A 20,857-nucleotide genomic window follows, 5' to 3' on the forward strand; every position below is an offset into this window, starting at 1 on the left:
GAAGTAATAGTTTTAGTCTCTCTATTGTAAATTAATGGTTTTTAGCCTCTCTTCATTGTGAAGTAATGGTTTTAGTCTCACTTCATTGTGAAGTAATAGTTTTAGTCTCTCTATTGTAAATTAATGGTCTTTAGTCTCTCTTCATTGTGAAGTAATAGTTTTAGTCTCTCTTCATTGTGAAGTAATAGTTTTAGTCTCTCTTCATTGTGAAGTAATGGTTTTAGTCTCTCTTCATTGTGAAGTAATAGTTTTAGTCTCTCTATTGTAAATTAATGGTTTTAGTCTCTCTTCATTGTGAAGTAATAGTTTTAGTCTCTCTATTGTAAATTAATGGTTTTAGTCTCTCTTCATTGTGAAGTAATAGTTTTAGTCTCTCTATTGTAAATTAATGGTTTTAGTCTCTCTTCATTGTGAAGTAATAGTTTTAGTCTCTCTTCATTGTGAAGTAATGGTTTTAGTCTCTCTTCATTGTGAAGTAATAGTTTTAGTCTCTCTATTGTAAATGAATGGTTTTAGTCTCTCCATTGTGAAGTAATAGTTTTAGTCTCTCTTCATTGTGAAGTAATAGTTTTAGTCTCTCTTCATTGTGAAGTAATAGTTTTAGTCTCTCTTCATTGTGAAGTAATAGTTTTAGTCTCCATCTCTCTTTTGTTGAATTAAATTGCCGCGTGTATACAGTATATTCATAATGCATCTTATTTATTACACGCATACAGCATACAGATACAGAGCCTTTTGAGTGTAAAATCTGTCAGACAGCGTGAGAGCTGCTGCTACAGCATCTCAAACAGTAAATGCACAGGCAGCGGAAGGCAGGCTTCATCAGCACGTCACACACCACGTTGCAGTGAGCTGGAGGCAGTATGCGTTTTGAAACAGATACTTCATGGTTTGAAACCAGAATGTTTTACTACATATTATGACGCATGTCTTACCTTACTTTTGGTCATGTAGTGCACTTTAAAAAAAATCTATCATTTAAGGGGTGGATCAGCTTAATATTGGGGAAAGATTGTTGCTTCCATCAATGTAAGTGTCTGCATCATTTCCAATCGCCCATATCTTTTTTTTGGTAAATATATACATCCATATACAAACACATACATACACATACACACATATATACATACACATACACACATATATACATACACATACACACATATATACATACACATACACACATATATACATACACATACACACATATATACATACACATACACACATATATACATACACATACACACATATATACATACACATACACACATATATACATACACATACACACATATATACATACACACACCTATATAGACATACATACTTTTTTTAGAATATACCTTTATTATTCCCTGCAAACCCTACCACCCTTCCCCCAGTTGGAGTAAACTAATAAACACTTAGGCTTCTACCTTCAGTTTATACATCTTATACATATTTTACAGACAATCTATTTTACAATAGGGATATTTAGTTTGTTTTTAGTCCTTCCTCTATTTCTCATGTCCATCCAGTTTGATTTCTATTTGTAACATGTAGTGCACTTTGAAGTGTGTGGACACCTGCTCCTCGAACATCTCATTCCAAAACCATGGGCATTAATATGGAGTTGGTATCGCCTTTGCTGCTATAACAGCTTCCACTCTTCTGTGAAGGCTTTCCACTAGATGTTGGAACATTGCTGCGGGGACTTGCTTCCATTCAGCCACAAAAGCATTAGTGAGGTTGGGCACTGATGTTGGGCGATTAGGCCTGGCTTGCAGTCGGCGTTCCAATTCATCCCAAAGGTGTTTGGTGGGGTTGAGGTCAGGGCTCTGTGCAGGACAGTAAAGGTATTCCATACCGATCTAGACAAGCTATTTCTGTATGAACCTCGCTTTGTGCACGTGGGCATTGTCATGCTGAAACAGGAACTGGCCTTCCCTAAACTGTTGCCACAAAGTTGGAAGCACAGAATCGTCTAGACTGTCATTGGGGCATAGCATGAACCATGAAAAACAGCCCCAGACCATTATTCAGCCTCCGCCAAACTTTACAGTTGGCACTATGCATTAGGGCAGGTAGCGTTCTCCTGGCATCCGCCAAACCCAGATTGTTTCCGTCGGACTGCCAGATGGTGAAGCGTGATTCATCACTTCAGAGAACTCGTTTCCACTGCTCCAGAGTCCAATGGCGGCGAGCTTTACACCACTACAGCCGATGCTTTGCATTGCGCATGGTGAATTTAGGCTTGAGTGCGGCTTCTCGGCCATGGAAACCCATTTCATGAAGCTCCTGACGAACAGCTCCTAGACGTTTCCACTTCACAATAACAGCACTTACAGTTGACCGGGGCAGCTCTAGCAGGGCAGAAATTTGACGAACTGATTAGTTGGAAAGGTGGCATCCTATGACGGTGCCATGACGAAAGTCACTGAGCACTTTGGTAATGCCATTCTACTGCCAATGTTTGTCTATGAAGATTGCATGGCTGTGTGCTCGATTGTATACACCGGTCAGCAACAGGTGTGGCTGAAATAGCCGAATCCATCAGTTTGAAGGGGTGTCAACATAACTTTTGTGTCTATTTTGTGTAGCTTAGCCAACATCAGACCATATCGGTGGAGGCAATTATTTTATATAAACTTTCTTTCATTGTCTAGTAGCCAAAGGCACAATCCTAGTCATATTAGCAACCCATGCTAGTTGTTGCAAATTAGATCTCCCCTTTTTCAAAATGTCTAATGTATGTTTTCATCATTGTCACATGAAACCTCTTGCATGTGCAGTGCCCTTTTGACAACAGTGTTTTCCAACTAATTGCATTATGGAACAAACATTTGCTGCCTTGTGCGCATTTCTGCACTTATAATGTGCATAAATAATAGTTTATCAACATTTTAAGCTAAACATTCTGATCTGTTGCATCATACTCATTGCTTTAAAAAAAATTATAATGATGTATCCTAGGTCTACTGGTTGTATGAATTTGGGCTCTATCATCCCACAACTGTCCCAGAGTCTCTTTGGAATAGGCTATTTCTTACTCGACTAGCTGACCAACAGAATAGTTAACATTTCTACTATGGGGGATAGTAGATTAACACAGGCTAGTGATTTTTCTGTTCATTTCACATCTTGCAGGTTGAGGAAAAGTCAATGTGGACAGTTATTCTAACATTTTCAAAGTGCACATCAGAATTCAGTAAGAAGGGCCTCACATTAGAATTCAGTAAGGGCCTCGCATCAGAATTTAGTAAGAAGGGCCTCACATCAGAATTCAGTAAGGGCCTCACATCAGAATTCAGTAAGGGCCTCACATCAGAATTCAGACCTCACATCAGAATTCAGTAAGGGCCTCACATCAGAATTCAGTAAGGGCCTCACATCAGAATTCAGTAAGGGCCTCACATCAGAATTCAGTAAGGGCCTCACATCAGAATTCAGTAGTAAGGGCCTCACATCAGAATTCAGTAGTAAGGGCCTCACATCAGAATTCAGTAAGAAGGGCCTCACATCAGAATTCAGTAAGAAGGACCTCACATCAGAATTCAGTAAGAAGGGCCTCACATCAGAATTCAGTAAGAAGGACCTCACATCAGAATTTAGTAAGAAGGGCCTCACATCAGAATTCAGTAAGAAGGGCCTCACATCAGAATTCAGTAAGAAGGGCCTCACATCAGAATTCAGTAAGAAGGGCCTCACATCAGAATTCTGTAAGAAGGGCCTCACATCAGAATTCAGTAAGAAGGGCCTCGCATCAGAATTCAGTAAGAAGGGCCTCACATCAGAATTCAGAAAGAAGGGCCTCGCATCAGAATTCTGTAAGAAGGGCCTCGCATCAGAATTCTGTAAGAAGGGCCTCACATCAGAATTCTGTAAGAAGGGCCTCACATCAGAATTCTGTAAGAAGGGCCTCACATCAGAATTCAGTAAGAAGGGCCTCACATCAGAATTCAGTAAGAAGGGCCTCACATCAGAATTCAGTAAGAAGGGCCTCACATCAGAATTCAGTAAGAAGGGCCTCACATCAGAATTCTGTATGAATGACCATAATGTAAATGTATTTCTGTCATTTTGAGAACTGTGGATGGACGCCCTAATCAGGTTACGTACACAATGCATATGGGTCCAGTACATTTCTCAAATGTCCAGTAAATTAAAATGCTGCCGGTCAAATGTCCAGCGCCACATTTTCCTAACGGAAACCCTGGTGTGTGTGTGTGTGTGTGTGTGTGTGTGTTGGCATGCGTCCGTGTTTGTTTATATCCTGTCATGAACATTTAATAGTGCGTGAGGCTTGGGGGTATACTACTGCAGTGTTCACTGAAGATCCAACTGAGTCATACATACAGGGGTCTCCTCTATACAGGAGGTCTCCTCTATACAGGGGGTCTCCTCTATACAGGGGGTATACTACTGCAGTGTTCACTGAAGATCCAACTGAGTCATACATACAGGGGTCTCCTCTATACAGGAGGTCTCCTCTATACAGGGGGTCTCCTCTATACAGGGGGTATACTACTGCAGTGTTCACTGAAGATCCAACTGAGTCATACATACAGGGGTCTCCTCTATACAGGGGGTCTCCTCTATACAGGGGGTCTCCTCTATACAGGGGGTCTCCTCTATACAGGGGGTATACTACTGCAGTGTTCACTGAAGATCCAACTGAGTCATACATACAGGGGGTCTCCTCTATACAGGGGGTATACTACTGCAGTGTTCACTGAAGATCCAACTGAGTCATACATACAGGGGGTCTCCTCAATACAGGGGGTATACTACTGCAGTGTTCACTGAAGATCCAACTGAGTCATACATACAGGGGTCTCCTCTATACAGGGGGTCTCCTCTATACAGGGGGTCTCCTCTATACAGGGGGTCTCCTCTATACAGGGGGTATACTACTGCAGTGTTCACTGAAGATCCAACTGAGTCATACATACAGGGGTCTCCTCTATACAGGGGGTATACTACTGCAGTGTTCACTGAAGATCCAACTGAGTCATACATACAGGGGTCTCCTCTATACAGGGGGTATACTACTGCAGTGTTCACTGAAGATCCAACTGAGTCATACATACAGGGGGTCTCCTCTATACAGGGGGTATACTACTGCAGTGTTCACTGAAGATCCAACTGAGTCATACATACAGGGGTCTCCTCTATACAGGGGGTATACTACTGCAGTGTTCACTGAAGATCCAACTGAGTCATACATACAGGGGTCTCCTCTATACAGGGGGTATACTACTGCAGTGTTCACTGAAGATCCAACTGAGTCATACATACAGGGGGTCTCACCTATACAGGGGGTCTCCTCTATACAGGGGGTCTCCTCTATACAGGAGGGCTCCTCTATACAGGGGTCTCCTCTATACAGGGGGTCTCCTCTATACAGGGGGTCTCCTCTATACAGGGGGTCTCCTCTATACAGGAGGGCTCCTCTATACAGGGGGTCTCCTCTATACAGGGGGTCTCCTCTATACAGGGGGTCTCCTCTATACAGGGGGTCTCCTCTATACAGGAGGGCTCCTCTATACAGGGGGTCTCCTCTATACAGGGGGTCTCCTCTAAAAAAATATATACACACACACACACATATACAGGGCGCCAATGATACTTTGTATGATACTGTGTGTTTGTCTGCTTATGCACTAGTGTGTGTGTATAATGAACACGATGGGAGACAGAGCTGGTTTCAAGCGCAAGGTGCAGGGCGCAGCAGGTGTTTAATGTAAAGGACCACAGGAGGAGGCAGGTAGCTGGGTCCAGGGGCAGGCAGAAGGTCATACACAGGAGGAGGCAGGTAGCTGGGTCCAGGGGCAGGCAGAAGGTCATACACAGGAGGAGGCAGGTAGCTGGGTCCAGGGGCAGGCAGAAGGTCATACACAGGGGGTCCAAAAAGGCAACAGTGCAGGCAGGGAAAAGGCTAGTAACGTAGTTCAGGAGATCAGGAAATAGGTAGATAACAGGAAATCCGCTAAAGTACAGGCAGGGAATAGGCAAAAGGCGTCATTAGTGAGGCAGGAAAAAACTATCATACACGGGATGATTCAATTACGTGAAAAACAGAGCTCTGAATAGAAGTGTGTCACAAAACAAACAATACCTCACAATGATGGGGTTTAAAGAACTGAGATAAATAGTGTGTGATAATGACATACAGGTGTGTGAACAGCTGATCAGGATTCAGGTGATTGGGATCTAGAGAGTGAGCTGCGTTCAGGGGATCTAGGTGTTTGAGAGTGTGAGTTGGAAGCAGACGTTAGTGTGTGTGTGTTGTCTGCTTATGTTAGTGCGTGTGTTGTCTGCTTGTGTGTGTGTGTGTGTGTGAATGTGCTATCCTTGTCTAGTGGGGATGTGGTCATCATTACAGGCTGTAGGGACATCAGGACACCAGATGTAGGCAGCAGAACCGTGGGTGGTACGGCACTCTTAGGGGACCAACTCTGCATTTTAGGGAGGGGTGTGTGTTTAGGCAAATAGCGGCCCTTGGTACAGGAACAGTATGATGGTATGAAAATCTGGATACCGGCCAACCCTAGAATGTGTACGTGCAAGTGTGCGTGTGGATGTATACAAGGGAATATTTGTTGCTGTTCCTCCCCTGCAGTATTGGTATGCAGCATTTGCTTTGATCATTAACCCAGGGCAGCTGACACTTGTTTGTTTATGTATGCATCTGTCCCTCTCTCTTGCTCTCTCTCCCTTTCTCTCTCTCCTCTCTCTGCCTCTCCTTCTCTCTGCCTCTCCTTCTCTCACTCACTCACTCCCTCTCTCTCTCTCCCTTTCTCTCTCTCTCCTCTCTCTGCCTCTCCTTCTCTCACTCACTCCCTCTCTCTGCCTCTCCTTCGCTCACTCACTCACTCCCCCTCTCTCTCTCTTCCTCCCTCTCACTTCTCTCTCTGGCTCTCCCTCTCTCATTAACTGATAAACATGCCATTAGCGCTCAATTGAATTTTAAACACTCTCACCCTCAAGCCATTTCTCTACTGGACTCCCCCCCCCTCTCCTTACCCCCTTTCCCCCAAAGTATCGCTGCCAGCAGGGTATAGGCCCCTCTCTCACGCACATGTACAAGCACACGTTCTCTCTCTCTCTCTCTCTCTCTCTCTCTCTCTCTCTCTCTCTCTCTCTCTCTCTCTTCCCCTCTCTCTCTCTCTCTCTCTTCCTCTCTCTCTCTCCCTCTCTTCCTCTCTCTTTCTCTCTCTCCCTCTCTCTCTCTTTATCTCTCTCTCTCTTCCTCTCTCTCTCCCCCTCTCGCTTCCTCTCTCTCTCTCTCTCTCTCTATCTCTCTCTCTTCCCTAGAGAAATCAGTGTTGCCAATGCCAACTGGCTGGGCTACAAACACCTGGCACATATGCCCTCTCATGCCCTCCCTGTCTGCTCTCTCTCTCTCTCTCTCTCTCTCTCTCTCTCTCTCTCTCTCTCAGGAAACGGTCTGCAGGCACTGTCTTCTTTCCCTCCCTCACTCTCCATCGCTTTCCCTCCTTTGTCTGTGCTCTCTCATTGGGCTGGCAGGTAGCCTAGTGGTTAGAGCGTTGAGCCAGTAACCGAAAGGTTGCTGGATTGAATCCCTGAACAAGGCAGTCGGGCAGAACCGGTAGGCCGCCATTGTTCCCCAGTAGGCCGTCATTGTAAATAAGAATTTGTTCTTAACTGGCATGCCTAGTTAAAAAAAAAGGTACAAAAAAAATTGGGAGTTTACTCAGCTTTCTTCTCAAGGACACAATGACCTCTAGGTTGGAAAGAGAAAAAGACAGGGAAAGAGAAAGCGAGAATGATAGAAAGTGTACAAGTGTGTGTGTATTCATTCATAGAGTGAAAATAAGTGGTTATCAGAAAGAGAAAGAAACTTTGTTTCTGCTCTTCTGTCTATTTCTGTCTCCACAGCAGCCATAGTAGATGAAGCGTGTGTGTGTGTCCCTTCATCGTGTGTGTGTTCTTCACTGGGATTGTGTGTATGTGTGTGCCCAGCAGCCTGTGTATTATACAGAATCAATAGAATCCATCAGGTGCATTAAAGGCTAAAGTGTGTCATGCTGTCAGGCCTAAGTGTTCCTCTCAGTGTGTGTGTGTGTTTGTGTGTCAGGCTGTCAAGCTAAGTGTTCCTCCCATACACTTACTGGATAGATGTACATCCTAGAGAGGGTTGACACACAGAGTATAGGGTTATTAGGGAAGTTTATATGGACTTGATTCCAGCTCTACAGCTTTTCCTTTCAACTATGTTGGACACGCATCCACCTCCATTTGCAGAGACATCACCATACATAAACACAGGCACACCCTTTTTTGTTATTTTGATGCGTCTGGGAAACTGTATTTTTAGCTATATGAAACCTGTTTTGCTTTGAAAACCAACCAGGTCCCCCGTGATACAAGTCAGTATTCAATGTCCATCCATGTCTGAGGATGTTGGGAAATGAAGTGGAAACCGGCCACTAGGGGCAACAGTGAGCGCTGTTACCTTCAAGTAGGTTTCGGTGTTATGGGCGGGGATGAAAGATGGGCATCTGCCTCTGGTGGAAAAGGTTTTGTGTCCGAATCCAGCGACAGAAAGTAGCTTTGTCAATTTTTGTTTTAAGCCCAAACCTGAACCCTTACCTTAACCCTTACCTTAACCCTTACCTTAACCATTCGTAGGTAATGCCTTAACTTAAGAATAAAGACTTTGAAATGTGACGTTTGAGAAACATGGATGACTGTCTAATTCTGACGTGAGACTGTGAGAGCTGGTAGCTGAAAACAGCCTATCGCACAAAAATAGAAACGCAACATGCAACAATTACAGTTCATATAAGGAAAGCAGGCAATTTATAGAAATAAATTAGGTGTCGGAGGGGTTATGGTATGGGCAGGCATAACCTATGGACAACGAACACAATTGCATTTTATCGATGTCACTTTGAATGCACAGAGATACCATGATGAGATCCTGAGGCCCATTGTCGTGCCATTATTCCTCAGTCATCAACTCATGTTTCAGAATGATATATCAAGGTCTGACAACACTGCATCTTTTTAGTTATTTTGACCATTAAATTACAATATTTTTATTTGGAATTTGGGAGAAATGTTGTCAGTAGTTTATAGAATAAAACAAAAATGTTAATTTTACCCAAACACAGACCTATAAATAGTAAAACCAGAGAAACTGATCATTTTGCAGTGGTCTCTTCATTTTTTCCAGAGCTGTATATATAAATATAGGACAAAACACACATCACGACAAGAGAGACAACACAACACTACATATAGAGAGACCTAAGACTACAACATAGCAAGGCAGCAACACATGACAACACAGCATGGTAGAAACACATGACAACAACATGGTAGCAACACAACATGGTAGCAGCACAGAACATGGTACAAACATCAACAGGGCAAGAAGGTAGAGGCAACAATATTTCACTCAAAGCAGCCACAACTGTCAGTAAGAGTGTCCATGATTGAGTCTTTGAATGAAGAGATGGAGATAAAACTGTCCAGTTTGAGTGTTTTGTTGCAGCTCGTTCCAGTCGCTAGCTGCAGTGAACTGAACAGAGGAGCGATCCAGGGATGTGTGTGCTCTGGGGACCTTTAACAGAATGTGACTGGCAGAACGGATGTTGTATGTGGAGGATGAGGGCTGCAGTAGATATCTCAGATAGGGGAGGAGCGAGGCCTAAGAGGGTTTTATAAATAAGCATCAACCAGTGGGTCTTGTGACGGGTATATAGAGATGACCAGTTTACAGAAGAGTATAGAGTGCAGTGATGTGTCCTATAAGGAGCATTGGTGGAAAATCTGATGGCCGAATGGTAAAGAACATCTAGCCGCTCGAGAGTACACTTACCTGCTGATCTATAAATTAGGTCTCCGTAATCTAGCATGGGTAGGATGGTCATCTGAATCAGGGTTAGTTTGGCAGCTGGGGTGAAAGAGGAGCAATTACAATAGAAGAAACCAAGTCTAGATTTAACTTGGGCCTGCAGCTTTGATATGTGCTGAGAGAAGGACAGTGTACCGTCTAGCCATACACCTAAGTACTTGTATGAGGTGACTACCTCAAGCTCAAAACCCTCAGAGGTAGTAATAACACCTGTGGGAGGAGGGGCATTCTTCTTACCAAACCACATGACCTTTGTTTTGGAGGTGTTCAGAACAAGGTTAAGGGTAGAGAAAGCTTGTTGGACACTAAGAAAGCTTTGTTGTAGAACATTTAACACAAAATCCAGGGAGGGGCCAGCTGAGTATAAGACTGTATCATCTGCATATAAATGGATGAGAGAGCTTCTTACTGCCTGAGCTATGTTGTTGATGTAAATTGAGAAGAGCGTAGGGCCTAGGATTGAGCCTTGGGGTAGTCCCTTGGTGACAGGCAGTGGCTGAGACAGCAGATTTTCTGACTTTATACACTGCACTCTTTGAGAGAGGTAGCTAGCAAACTAGGCCAAAGACCCCTCAGAGACACCAATACTCCTTAGCCGGCCCACAAGAATGGAATGGTCTATCGTAATTAAAAGCTTTGGCCAAGTCAATAAAAATAGCAGCACAACATTGCTTAGAATCAAAGGCATTGGTGACATCATTGAGGACCTTTAAGGTTGCAGTGACACATCCATAACCTGAGAGGAAACCAGATTGCATACCAGAGAAAATATAGACATCAGTTGATTATTGACAAGTTTTTCCAACACTTTTGATAAACAGGGCAAAATAGAAATAGGCCTATAACCGTTAGGATCAGCTTGATCTCCCCCTTTAAATAAAGCACGAACCGTGGCAGCCTTCCAAGCAATGGGAACCTCCCCAGAAAGGAGGGAAAGGTTAAAAAGGTTGGAGATAGGCTTGGCGATGATAGGGGGCAGCAACCTTAAAGAAGAAAGGGTCTAAACCATCTGATGTTGTTTTGTGGTCAAGTTTCAGGAACCTCTTTAGCACCTCGGACTCAGTGACAGCCTGCAGGGAGAAACTTTGTAGTGGGGCAGGGGAAAAAGAGGGAGAAGCATCGGGGACGGTCGCATTAGAAGGGGTGGGAGATGAGGAAATGTTGGACGGGCAAGGAGGCATGGCTAAGTCAAATAGGAATCCTGATTTAATGAAGTGGTGATTTAAAGAGCTCCGTCATGTGCTTCTTGTCAGTAACAACCGCATCATCAACTTTAAGGGACACGAGCAGCTGTGAGGAGGAGGGTTTATTCTCCAGGTCTTTAACCGTTTTCCAGAATTTCTTGGGGTTAGACCCACAGAGAGAGAACTGCTCCTTAAAGTAACTAACTTTGGCCTTCCGGATGGCCTGAGTGCACTTATTTCTCATTTGCCTGAACGAGAGCCAGTCAGCCTGAGTATGCATGTGCCGAGCCTTTTGCCAAATGTAATTTTTGAGGTGGAGTAACTCTGCAAGATCACGGTTGTTTTTAATTTAAATGTTCTTTATGCGGGCGTGTTTGTTAACAATACCACTGAACATATCAAAAAATGTCCAAGTGTCTTCGACAGAAGGGATTCTATACCATTTTCCAGAAGCCAGTTCATGAAGGAAGGCTTGCTCATTAAAGCTTTTTAGCAAGGGTCTATAACAAATCAGGACAGGTCGTTTCACTTAGCAGCCATTACGAACACAGGCTGTAAAACAGTGATCACTAAGGTCATTACAAAAAACACCAGACTGATACCTATCAGGATTATTTGTGGGGATAACATCAAGAAGAGTAGCCTTTGATGGGTGTTTGGAGTCATACCTTGATTGGTAATAATCTGAGAGAGATTTAGGGAGTCCCATTGCTTTAGGACTTGGTCAGCTGGTGTAAGCATGTCCCAGTTTAGGTCACCTAGCAGGACAAATTCAGACTTAGTGTAAGGGGCCAGGAGAGAGCTTAGGGCAGGTAGGGTACAGGCCGGTGCTGATGGAGGACGATAGCTCTTTGGTGACTGTTGCTGGGTGCTATTTGAAAGTTTAATACTTAAAACCAGCAAATTGTTTGGGGACAGACTTGGTGGAGACAACCGAGCACTGAAGGTGATTATTGGTAAAGATTGCCACTCACCCACCTTTGGAAGATCTGTCTTGCCGATAAAGGTTCTAACCAGAAAGGTTAACATCAGTATTCAAAACACTCTTCCTTAACCACGTCTCAATAATGACCAACACATCTGGATTGGAGCTGTGGACCTACATTTTCAATTGATCCATTTTAGGTAATAAGCTTCTAGTGTTAACGTTCTTGTGGTAACAGGTCACAAATCTTGCTGCTGTGATGGCACACTGTGGTATTTCACCCAGTAGATATGGGACTTTATCATAATCGGGTTTGTTTTTGAATTCTTTGTGGATCTGTGTAATCTGGGGGAAATATGTGTCTCTAATATGGTCATACATTGGGCAGGAGGTTATAAAGTGCAGCTCAGTTTCCACCTCATTTTGTGGGCAGTGTGCACATAGCCTGTCTTCTCTTGACAGCCATGTCTGCCTACGGCGGTCTTTCTCAATAGCAAGGCTAAGCTCACTGAGTCTGAACATAGTCAAAGCTTTCCTTAATTTTGGGTCAGTCCCAGTAGTCAGGTATTCTGCCACTGTGTGCTCTCTGTTTAGGGCCAAATAGCATTCTAGTTTGCTCAGTGTTTTTGTTAATTACTTGACACATTGGAAATAATTATCTTTTTGTTTTCTCATGATATATGGTTGGGTCTAATTGCGTTGCTGTCCTGGGGCTCTGTGGGTTCTGTTTGTGAACAGTGCCCCAGGACCAGCTTGCTTAGGGGACTCTTTTCCAAGTCCATCTCTCTGTAGGTGATGGCTTTGTTATGGAAGATTTGGGAATCACTTCCTTTTAGGTTGTTGTAGAATTTAACGTCTCTTTTCTGGATTTTGATAATTAGCGGGTATCAGCCTAATTCTGCTCTGCATGCATTATCTGGTGTTTTACTGAGGATATTTTTGCAGAATTCTGCATGCAGAGTTTCAATTTGGTGTTTGTCCCATTTTGTGAATTCTTGGTTGGTGAGCGGACCCCAGACCTCACAACCATAAAGGGCAATGGGTTCTATAACTGATTCAAGTATTTTTTTAGCCAGATCCTCATTGGTATGTCAAATTGTATGTTCCTTTTGATGGCATAGAAGACCCTTCTTGCCTTGTCTCTCAGATCGTTCACAGCTTTGTGGAAGTTACCTGTGGCGCTGATGTTTAGGCCGAGGTATGTATAGTTTTTTGTGTGCTCTAGGGCAACGGTGTCCAGATGTAATTTGTATTTGTGGTCCTGGCGACTGGACCTTTTTTGAACACCATTATTTTGGTCTTACTGAGATTTACTGTCAGGGCTCAGGTCTGGCAGAAGATCTAGGTGCTGCTGTAGGCCCTCCTTGGTTCTATCATCTCTCACACACAAACAAACACAGACATAAATACACACTCCTTCTCTTTCCACTCTCCCTTTCTCTCTTTCACTCTACACTCTACACTCTCTCTCTCTCTCTCTCTCTCTCTCTCTCTCTGTGTCTCTCTCTCTCTCTCTCTCTCTCTCTCTCTCTCTCTCTCTCTCTCTCTCTCTCTCTCTCTCTCTCTCTCTCTCTCTGTGTCTCTCTCTCTCTCTCTCTCTCTCTCTCTCTCTCTCTCTCTCTCTCTCTCTCTCTCTCTCTCTCTCTCACACACTCCCTTTTCTTGCAGTACATTGTTTTGATAAAATCCACTCATCTCTGATTCCCATGTCCTGCCTCAGTAAACATAGACAGTTGGTAACAAGACCACTGTAAGAGTGTGTGTGCTGTGTTGCCCACTGTTATACAACTTTCCATTCACTTCCTCTTGCTGTTTCTCACACTGTAGTGTCCTTCCCCCCTGTTCCTGTTCACTGGCCCGCACGCACACATACATACATACATACATACATACATACATACATACATACATACACACACACACACACACATACATACATACACGCACACACACACACATGCAGAGACAGACACACACACATGCAGAGACAGACAGATACACATGCAGAGACAGACAGACACACACACACACACACACACATGAACAGACACACACACATGAAGAGACAGACACACACACATGAAGAGACAGACACGCAGAGACAGACAGACAGACACCTAGAGACGGACAGACAGACAGACACGTAGAGACAGACAGACAGACACATACATGCAGAGACAGACAGACAGACAGACACATACATGCAGAGATAGACAGACAGACAGACAGACAGACAGACAGACAGACAGACAGACAGACAGACAGACAGACAGACAGACAGACACATACATGCAGAGACAGACAGACAGACAGACACAGACACGCAGAGACAGACAGACAGACACAGACATGCAGAGACAGACAGACAGACACATACATGCAGAGACAGACAGACAGACAGACACATACATGCAGAGACAGACAGACAGACAGACACATACATGCAGAGACAGACAGACAGACACATACATGCAGAGACAGACAGACAGACACAGACACGCAGAGACAGACAGACACACATGAAGAGACAGACACGCAGAGACAGACAGACAGACACCTAGAGACGGACAGACAGACAGACACGTAGAGACAGACAGACAGACACATACATGCAGAGACAGACAGACAGACACATACATGCAGAGACAGACAGACAGACAGACACATACATGCAGAGACAGACAGACAGACACAGACACGCAGAGACAGACAGACAGACAGACAGACAGACAGACAGACAGACAGACAGACAGACAGACAGACAGACAGACACATACATGCAGAGACAGACAGACAGACACATACATGCAGAGACAGACAGACAGACACACATGAAGAGACAGACACGCAGAGACAGACAGACAGACACCTAGAGACGGACAGACAGACAGACACGTAGAGACAGACAGACAGACACATACATGCAGAGACAGACAGACAGACACCTACACGCAGAGACAGACAGACAGACAGACAGACAGACAGACAGACAGACAGACACATACATGCAGAGACAGACAGACAGACACATACATGCAGAGACAGACAGACAGACACAGACACGCAGAGACAGACAGACAGACACCTACACGCAGAGACAGACAGACAGACAGACAGACAGACAGACAGACAGACAGACAGACAGACAGACAGACAGACAGACACATACATGCAGAGACAGACAGACAGACACATACATGCAGAGACAGACAGACAGACACAGACACGCAGAGACAGACAGACAGACAGGCAGAAAGACAGACAGACACATACATGCAGAGACAGACAGACAGACACATACATGCAGAGACAGACAGACAGACAGACACATACATGCAGAGACAGACAGACAGACACATACATGCAGAGACAGACAGACAGACAGACACATACATGCAGAGACAGACAGACAGACACATACACGCAGAGACAGACAGACAGACAGACAGATACATACATGCAGAGACAGACAGACAGACACAGACACGCAGAGACAGACAGACAGACAGACACATACATGCAGAGACAGACAGACAGACAGACACAGACACGCAGAGACAGACAGACACATACATGCAGAGAAAGACAGACAGACAGACACCTACATGCAGAGACAGACAGACAGACAGACAGACACATACATGCAGAGACAGACAGACAGACAGACAGACACATACATGCAGAGACAGACAGACAGACACATACATGCAGAGACAGACAGACAGACAGACAGACACATACATGCAGAGACAGACAGACAGACAGACAGACAGACAGACACGCAGAGACAGACAGACACATACATGCAGATACAGACAGACAGACATGCAGAGACAGACAGACACGCAGAGACAGACAGACAGACACCTACATGCAGAGACAGACAGACAGACAGACAGACAGACAGACAGACAGACATGCAGAGACAGACAGACAGACACATACATGCAGAGACAGACAGACACATACATGCAGAGACAGACAGACACGCAGAGACAGATAGACAGACACATACATGCAGAGACAGACAGACACATACATGCAGAGACAGACAGACAGACATGCAGAGACAGACAGACACATACACACAGAGACAGACAGACAGACACACATGCAGAGACAGACAGACAGACACATACCTGCAGAGACAGATACGCAGAGACAGACATACAGACACACATGCAGAGACAGACAGACAGACAGACACACATGCAGAGACAGACAGACAGACACACATGCAGAGACAGACAGACAGACAGACAGACAGACAGACACATACATGCAGAGACAGACAGACAGACACACATGAAGAGACAGACAGACACGCAGAGACAGACAGACACATACACGCAGAGACAGACAGACACATACATGCAGAGACAGACAGACAGACAGACAGACAGACAGACGCTCAAGCAGACAGACAGACAGTAGGTCATGGCCCGGTAGGCTCCTATTAAATCCAGCTAAGGGACCACAACTCCGAGGCACACATGCGTGAACACACACACACACACACACACACACACACACACACACACACACACACACCCAGGGACAGCCAGGGAGACCCAGACAGGCTAGAATAGAATAGATTACTATATTAGGTATGTTGTTCACAGTGACACCAGTGACAGTGACTGATCTGGCAACAGAAGAGAGAGGAGAGATAGAGTCTGGTGGGTTTTGGTTCTCATGAACTGATTTGAGGGGTGGAGAGAGGGAGGGAGATAAAGGGGAATACCTAGTCAGTTGTACAACTGAATGCATTCAACTGAAATGTCTTTCCCATTTATAAAAAAAAATATGTTTTATTTAACCAGGCAAGTCAGTTAACAACAAATTCTTATTTACAATGGCGGCCAAACCCTAACACAGACGACGCTGGGCCAATTGTGTGCCGCCCTATGGGACTCCCAATCACGGCCGGTTGTGATACAGCCTGGAAACGAATCAGGGTCTGTAGGGATCCCTCTAGCACTGAAATGCAGTGCCTTAGAATGCTGCGCCACTTGGGAGCCCCAACCCCTCTGAATCAGAGAGGTGTGAGAGAGAGAGAGATGCAAGAGAGAGGTGTAGAGAGACAGAGTTCCCTTTTGTACTTCAACCATTTGCACATTGTTACAACACTGTATATATACATAATATGACATTTGTAATGTCTTCATTCTTTTGGAACTTCTGTATGTGTAATGTTTACTGTTCATTTTTATAGTTTATTTCACTTTTGTATATTATCTACTTCACTAGCTTTGGCAATGTTAACATATGTTTCCCATGACAATAAAGCCCCTTGAATTGAATTAGAGAGTTAGAGAGACCGGGAAATGAGATAAGAACACTTCTTCTTATGGTGGTGTGTCTGCCAATGGAAGTGGTAGAGTGAAAAGAAGGAGAGAGAAAGATAGATAGTGATGGAGGAAAGTGAGTGATGGAGGGAGGAAGATAGATGGTGATGGAGGAAAGTGAGTGATGGAGGGAGAAAGATAGATAGTGATGGAGGAAAGTGAGTGATGGAGGGAGAAAGATAGATAGTGATGGAGGAAAGTGAGTGATGGAGGGAGAAAGATAGATAGTGATGGAGGAAAGTGAGTGATGGAGGGAGAAAGATAGATAGTGATGGAGGAAAGTGAGTGATGGAGGGAGGAGGGAGACAGATAGATAGTGATGGAGGAAAGTGAGTGATGGAGGGAGAAAGATAGATAGTGATGGAGGAAAGTGAGTGATGGAGGGAGGAGGGAGAAAGATAGATAGTGATGGAGGAAAGTGAGTGATGGAGGGAGAAAGATAGATAGTGATGGAGGAAAGTGAGTGATGGAGGGAGGAGGGAGAAAGATAGATAGTGATGGAGGAAAGTGAGTGATGGAGGGAGAAAGATAGATAGTGATGGAGGAAAGTGAGTGATGGAGGGAGAAAGATAGATAGTGATGGAGGAAAGTGAGTGATGGAGGGAGGAGGGAGAAAGATAGATAGTGATGGAGGAAAGTGAGTGATGGAGGGAGGAGGGAGAAACTTAAAGACAGAAGAGATGAATGGGCTCTCAGCCTTGGTGATTCTAAAAGACGTGAGAGAAACAGAGAAGCACAATATGAGTGTGTGACTCACTCAGTAAAGAGCTAGTGCAAACACACACACACACACACACACACACACACACACACACACACACACACACATACACAAACTCATACGTACAAACTGACGTACACACACACTTATACATGAGCTGACTAATATACAGATCAAATACACTCACAGCAAAGGCTGACACATCACATGTAGCTAGATACATATTTTATGTGTGTTTATCTGAAACATATTCACAGATACACACTTTTCATAAAAACATATTCAGAGAACTTTTGCATCAGTGCAGGAACAGCAAACTAGTTCCTAGAAAGATTTTTTTTTAAATTCAAATTAGTTTTACATTTTTCCTATTTGCTTACAATCCCCTGAGCTTCCACTGTGTTTCGATTATGAGAGCTAGCCTAGCTAGCATCAGTAATGTTGAACAATGAGAGCACTAGCTAACCTAGCCTAGTATTGGCTGTGTTTGAATTGTGAGACATCAATCTAGCCTGGCTAGCATTTCATTTTGAACTGTGAGAGCGGTTAGCTAACCTATTCTAGCATTGTGTTTGAACTGTGAGAGCGGTTAGCTAACCTATTCTAGCATTGTGTTTGAACTGTGAGAGCGGTTAGCTAACCTATTCTAGCATTGTGTTTGAACTGTGAGAGCGGTTAGCTAACCTATTCTAGCATTGTGTTTGAACTGTGAGAGCGGTTAGCTAACCTATTCTAGCATTGTGTTTGAACTGTGAGAGCGGTTAGCTAACCTATTCTAGCATTGTGTTTGAACTGTGAGAGCGGTTAGCTAACCTATTCTAGCATTGTGTTTGAACTGTGAGAGCGGTTAGCTAACCTATTCTAGCATTGTGTTTGAACTGTGAGAGCGGTTAGCTAACCTATTCTAGCATTGTGTTTGAACTGTGAGAGCGGTTAGCTAACCTATTCTAGCATTGTGTTTGAACTGTGAGAGCACTTGCTAGCCTAGTTAGTACAAGCTCTTAGTAGAAGCTCTTTTTGAACTTGCCTAGCATTAGCCATGTTTAAAATGATGAGAGCCTTGCTAGCCTTAGCTGTATATGAACTATGGTACCTTTATCTAGCTCTAGCGTGTTTGAACAGGCTGATACCGGCTGGCCGTTGGCCACTTCTAGTAATCCAGTGTTTGTGTATTTCCTTGTTTGCCCCACAGCATTGTTAAAGGAAAGATGACTATGTTACAAAACTCATCATGCCAGTTGTATTTCTGCCAGCTTGAATGGCAATAGCTCAGATACACATGAAAACATTAAATGACCCCTGTAATTGATAAAACATAATTCAGAGCTGCACAAAAACTACATAACATTCAAAATAGGTGGATCTTTCCTTTAAATGGCAATTCCGCCACTTTTCAACCTCATATTCATTATCTCCAGCACAATGCCAGTGTCTCTACATATGTGAAAACGGCATGTTTCACTGATCTGTGGTTAAAAAAATAAGAAGAAAGGTCCTCATGCATCTCTGTGACATTATTTTTCTTTTGATGATGTCATCAGATATAACATTTTTCCCATATACACTGGTATTGTGCTGGCGATGATGAAAATGAGGTTGAAAAGTGGTGGAATTGCCCTTTAACTCCGCCACTACTTTCTCTGGTGTTGTGCAAACACACTGTGATACACCACAGCTTATATTACTGTCTCTCTCTGTCTGTCTGCAGGTCTGAATCACTGACTGACTGACTGTCTATCGGCAGGTCTGACTGACTGACTGTCTATCGGCAGGTCTGACTGACTGACTGACCTTCCGTCGGCAGGTCTGAATCACTGACTGACTGACTAACTAACTGTCTGACTGTCGGACTGCACAGTGCAACTGCTGGGTTGATTGTGTGTGTGTTATGGTGATTGTCTGTGTATTATTAAGTGTGTGTGTGTTATGGTGGTTGTCTGTTTATTATTAAGTGTGTGTGTTATGGTGGTTGTCTGTGTTTTATTAAGTGTGTGTGTTATGGTGGTTGTCTGTGTATTATTAAGTGTGTGTGTTATGGTGGTTGTCTGTGTATTATTAAGTGTTTGTGTTATGGTGGTTGTCTGTGTATTATTAAGTGTGTGTGTTATGGTGGTTGTCTGTGTATTATTAAGTGTGTGTGTTATGGTGGTTGTCTGTGTATTATTAAGTGTTTGTGTTATGGTGGTTGTCTGTGTATTATTAAGTGTGTGTGTTATGGTGGTTGTCTGTGTATTATTAAGTGTGTGTGTTATGGTGGTTGTCTGTGTTTTATTAAGTGTGTGTGTTATGGTGGTTGTCTGTGTATTATTAAGTGTTTGTGTTATGGTGGTTGTCTGTGTATTATTAAGTGTGTGTGTTATGGTGGTTGTCTGTGTTTTATTAAGTGTGTGTGTTATGGTGGTTGTCTGTGTATTATTAAGTGTTTGTGTTATGGTGGTTGTCTGTGTTTTATTAAGTGTGTGTGTTATGGTGGTTGTCTGTGTATTATTAAGTGTTTGTGTTATGGTGGTTGTCTGTGTATTATTAAGTGTGTGTGTTATGGTGGTTGTCTGTGTATTATTAAGTGTGCGTTTCCCCTCTGCAGGGATGAAGACCTACCTGATCTCAGGGAGGAAGTTAGAGCATGCTCAGTGTGGTTGCTCTCAGGACATCCTGACCCCGTGCCCTCGCCCCCACACCTCTGCCCTCATGCCTGGGGGGGCTGCTTCCCTCTGTGTGTCCTGCACTGTGAATGGGGAGCAGACAGAGGAGGGGGCCGGACTGAATGGATGCCAGGATGAACATAAGACCAACAGCGCCAAGGTAGATCAC

General features: G+C 43.9%; 1 protein-coding gene across 2 annotated transcripts in view; it reads left to right on the forward strand.

Annotated features, from left to right (window-relative positions):
* Positions 1–20,857, forward strand: part of LOC118938426 (adenylate cyclase type 9-like) — a 75,029-nt gene that overhangs the window by 36,940 nt on the left and 17,232 nt on the right. For both annotated transcript variants that reach the window (XM_036942312.1, XM_036942313.1), the window contains one exon: positions 20,631–20,848. In XM_036942312.1, the coding sequence (XP_036798207.1) occupies positions 20,631–20,848 (218 nt within the window). The remainder of the gene's footprint in view (positions 1–20,630; positions 20,849–20,857) is intronic.

This window comes from Oncorhynchus mykiss, chromosome 13 (assembly GCF_013265735.2).
Source record: "Oncorhynchus mykiss isolate Arlee chromosome 13, USDA_OmykA_1.1, whole genome shotgun sequence".
In the NCBI taxonomy this organism is placed as follows: Eukaryota; Metazoa; Chordata; class Actinopteri; order Salmoniformes; family Salmonidae; genus Oncorhynchus; species Oncorhynchus mykiss.